We start from the raw sequence: 4,382 nt of genomic DNA, 5'->3' as shown, positions 1-4,382 counted from the left end.
ACTAAGTAGATTTGGGATTCATAAAAGTAATGCCAAACAAGATGCAGATGGCATTTCAAGATTTAGAAAATGGGTATGTTGCTGTGAAGATTATAGGAATGAAAAGTGGTTTAATTATAAAGACCGGAAAAGAGAAGCAAAACCAATCACAAGAACCGGGTGTGGGGCTTGCTTTCGCATGAAATATGATATAGAATCGGTAAAATATGTGGTGACACATTTCATTATGGAGCACAATCACCTGCTGGCATCAGAGGCAAGTGTGCAACACATTAGGTCGCATAGAAAAGTGAGCGATGCAGAATATGCGCAGGCAAAAAGTCTAAAGTTGGTTGGGGCCAAAATATGCCAGAAAATGAAACATTTTGTTATCAAAGCCGGAAGGTATAGTAACGTGGGATTTTGCATTAAGGATCTGTTAACCGAATGGACGAGGAACGTAGAAAAAATATTTTTAATGGTGATGCAGAATGGGCACTTGGGTTCTTGGCAGCGAAGAAGGATGTCGATGACATGTTCTTTTATAAATATCATGTAGATAACGAAGGAAGATTGGCAAGGTTGTTTTGGGCAGATTCTAAATCTTGTGCGGACTTCAGTATATTTGGAGATGTATTAGTGTTTGATACAACGTACAAAACAAATAAATACCACAAGCCACTAGTTGTACTTGCAGGGGTAGATAACCATTTGAACAGTACTATTTTTTGCTGTGCACTGCTATCAGATGAGAGGATTGAAACATATGAATGGGTGCTAAATACATTTGTAGAGGCTATGAAAGGTAGAAAGCCAGTAGCAGTGATGACAGATGGGGACAGTGCAATGCGAAGAGCCATAAAGAATCTTCTCCCGGATGCTTGTCACAGGCTATGTTCGTGGCACTTGCATAGAAATGCACGGAGTAATATTCGGTGCGAGGAGTTTAATAACAGGTTGTATAACCTGATGGCGAGAAAGTGTAGCACTCTTGAGTTTGAGAATCGGTGGGTTAGGTTAGTTAATGAATGTGGGGTAGTAGAGAATGAGTGGGTGAAGAAGTTGTACCGTAGGAAAAGGTTATGGGCAGAGGCATATTTACGCGGTCATTTTTTCGCAGGTATGAGAAGTACTCAAAGGTGTGAGAAAATGAATGCTCTTTTAAATGAGTACTTGAATGAAAAAATGCGACTATATGAATTCGTTAGAAGTTTTGATTTGGCAATAGCATGGCTTCGACATACTGAGAGCAAAGCAGTTCACAAAAGCGAAAACACAAAACCAGTCTTAACCACAATCCTATCCGAATTAGAGGGGAGCGCAGCGGAGATGTTTACAAGGAATGTGTTCTTCATGGTGAGGAAGCATTTGAACAGGCAAGGACTTCTAATTTCTGAGGGCTGGAGCGAGGAGGGAGGGAGTCGTACATATTATTACTCGAAATATGGTGGACACGAAATAAGTTGGAGGGTGGATTATGATAGGTCAATGGAGAAACTAATCTGCTCTTGCATGAAATTCGAGTCAAAGGGGATTCCTTGTGCTCACATGTTTCGCGTGATGGTGGTAGAAGGAATGAACAGGATCCCAGAAGCATGCATTTCGAAGCGGTGGACAAAGGGAGTTTACTGTACTAATAATGGAATGAAAGCATTTGTTGCAGACGAACAGTTGACACAAATGGCCTGATATGGCACTTTAAAGTCCAGTTGTAATACTATGTGTTACTATGCCTCCTACATGGATGATGCGTTTAATGACCTGCAGCAGATGTTTGACAAGCATTCTGTGGACCTAAAGGAGAAGTGGATTGACAGGGGATATGGGGGAGATGGATTTGCAATGGATTCAAGAGTGAGAAACGATAGAAGTAGAAGAACATTCGGGCTGTTAGATCCCAGGGTGTCCCGGTCTAAAGGTAATCACAAGCATGCAGAAGCAAAGAAGAAAAGAAAGTGTGGTCATTGCAGGTACTATCGGAATTGCATACGCAGTTATACAGTAGTTAATTGATAAAATACATGAAGTAGACAGGGAAGGTAATAATGAAGAAGTGGGTATTTTTCGTTCTTATTATCAACAGTAGCAAATAAACACATAATTAAAAGTGCATACAAATTATACAAAGTTATTGGCAATGCAAGAAAGTTGAAGTGGTGTAATGTTAGCATTGTGCTTAGTTGACGTGATTACTTGCAGTCACAAATGATTTGACATGTGATATATGGGTTGAAGATTGCAGGCAGGCCACAACCAACGAACATGCTCATACAAAAAGAATTCGCACAACACAGCAGTTCATGATGATTATATAGAAAATTGTTTGGATGACTCGCTGGAAAAATCATTTGAAATTGGTACGGGCTAGAGCGACTCTGGCGAATGGAGAGGACAAGCATTTGTACCATAACCATTCGGTAACGGTGGAAGGGACACAGGTGGCCAACAAAGAAGTCTAGGAGAAAGATGAGACACTACTGTTGTGATGCTTCGGTTTGCAGTTACACAATAAATAAGGCAGGTTTTGGTGAGTAGAGGTGCAAGAGTAGTCTTTCGATGAAACAAGTACGGAATTGTATAAGGGGAACGGTTTGTATCTTTCCTTCGCATTAATTTGTTTTGAGCATGAGAAGGCTACAAGGTATTCCTGAATGCGGGGAATGCTGGGTACATGTTGTGGTGGTGTTTTAAAAAATTTTATCCCGTTACCATTGAAGTGTAAATAATGTAAGTTTGAATGTGTCATGGGCCATTGTAAGCTGTTATGACCACAGCCACTCAAAGGTAGTAAACAGTCATTGTACTGATGCAGTACCTGTCGGTAAATGGCTTTGTTGTTCTTATTTCACTGCTGTTGCGTGTGTAAATCCTATTATATATTCTTTTAGGTGTGAAATGTAGAGGTTGAAAGAGATGGTATGGTTGTGAATGGAAGTAGACGAAGCACAGGTTACAGAGCAACACCGGCTTGAGGGATTGTCTTTTGTTATGTATCGGTAGGGTGAAGAGTATTCAAGGTTGCTAGGTCTAGATGGGTAAGTCATTGGAGTTCCACCGAAGGGGTGATGCACAGAAGGATCACCAGTGCATGACTGTCATGATTGCGTCGTAAGCACTGCTGTAGCAAATAGTGCTACTGCACTTGGTTAATAGGAGAGTAAGTAGTTGACAAATTGTTTATTAGACGAACCAAACTTGTTACGGTCCTTTTTTGTAAATAGGAAATTAAGTGGAAGCGTATGTTGCGCAAAATCTCTTCGTGGGATAGACGTTTTTCGAAGTGGCTACTTGGGAATCAGCTTCAGTTGCCCAACTTTTGTAAACTGGTGCCTTACGCTGCTGCTATAAACTGCTTTTACGATATGGGCTGTTTGTTCCTCTCCTTGCTATCCTAACTAATGACCGTAAGGCCCAACGCCTTTTCTTTTGCCCATCGTTCCATTCAGGTGTAGGAACAGTAACTTCTGTTTCTCCCCATCTATTTTCATTGCTCACAATGCTTATGCGTCTCTTCAGTGCACCAATAACAATAGTATTATTAGTTATATGTATTATATATGTATATTAATTTATGTAATATAATTAATATTATGAATTATACTAATAATTATACATATTTACTAATAGAAATTATTAATTAGTTCGAGTTACTTTATTAATACATTTGTACTAATATATTTAATTAGCCAATAACTATCAATTACGATATGGTTTGTAATATATTTATTAGGGATAATTTAAGAAACCTCCCCTGAGGTTTCTGACAATTTCACTGGCACCCCTTGAGGTTCTCAAAATTTGACTGACCTCCCTTGCCTTTGAGTTATTGGGTCCCTTAACTGACATCATGAAGGCCAAAATTACAAATATATGGTATGAAGTTGGGATTTATTACTGATGTTTGGGTTTATTATTACCGTTTAGTTGGAGAAAAAGGCATCTACAGTGATTAATGAAGCCTAACAACAATAACACAAATTTAGAGAGTAATACATGAAGTAAAGCTGGAATAGGAAGTAAGGCAACATTTTTTGTGCCATTATTGTGGCTGCTGTTTCAGTTAGAAATGTTTTTAAGTAAAATTCAAAAAATGGTACAGTAATTTCTTATGAAAAAAAAAGTAGTAGGTTATCTACGTAATATAAATAAAAAATAGTTTAAAAAGGAAATATCCCATAAAGTACCAACTCTTTATGACTTTCCTGTATTACATGAATGAAGTACCACGTTTTGTATGAACATTTTATTATAAATCATTTAATTTACTTTAAATACATAAATATTTGCAAATAAAATTCATAAGCCGTTACAGAAACATCTTTACGAAAGAAAAACTAGCATTTTTTGAATTATTTAATATAAATGAAATATTTTAAAGTAAACAAAAAAAATTGTCCATAATA

General features: G+C 37.8%; 1 protein-coding gene across 1 annotated transcript; it reads left to right on the top strand.

Annotated features, from left to right (window-relative positions):
* The first annotated feature begins 426 nt into the window (after positions 1-426).
* LOC113691563 (protein FAR1-RELATED SEQUENCE 5-like) lies at positions 427-1,668 on the top strand. Its single transcript, XM_027209765.2, has one exon. The coding sequence runs from the start codon at positions 427-429 to the stop codon at positions 1,666-1,668; it is 1,242 nt and encodes a 413-aa protein (XP_027065566.2).
* Positions 1,669-4,382: the final 2,714 nt, after the last annotated feature.

Source organism: Coffea arabica, chromosome 1e (assembly GCF_036785885.1).
Source record: "Coffea arabica cultivar ET-39 chromosome 1e, Coffea Arabica ET-39 HiFi, whole genome shotgun sequence".
Classification (NCBI taxonomy): Eukaryota; Viridiplantae; Streptophyta; class Magnoliopsida; order Gentianales; family Rubiaceae; genus Coffea; species Coffea arabica.
Note: the sequence above shows the minus strand (reverse complement) of the source record. Positions and strands in the feature narration are given on the sequence as shown.

What these genes read in the sequence shown, in the direction of transcription:
- LOC113691563 (XM_027209765.2), top strand. Translation starts at nt 427, where the DNA reads ATGGACGAGGAACGTAGAAAAAATATTTTTAATGGTGATGCAGAATGG.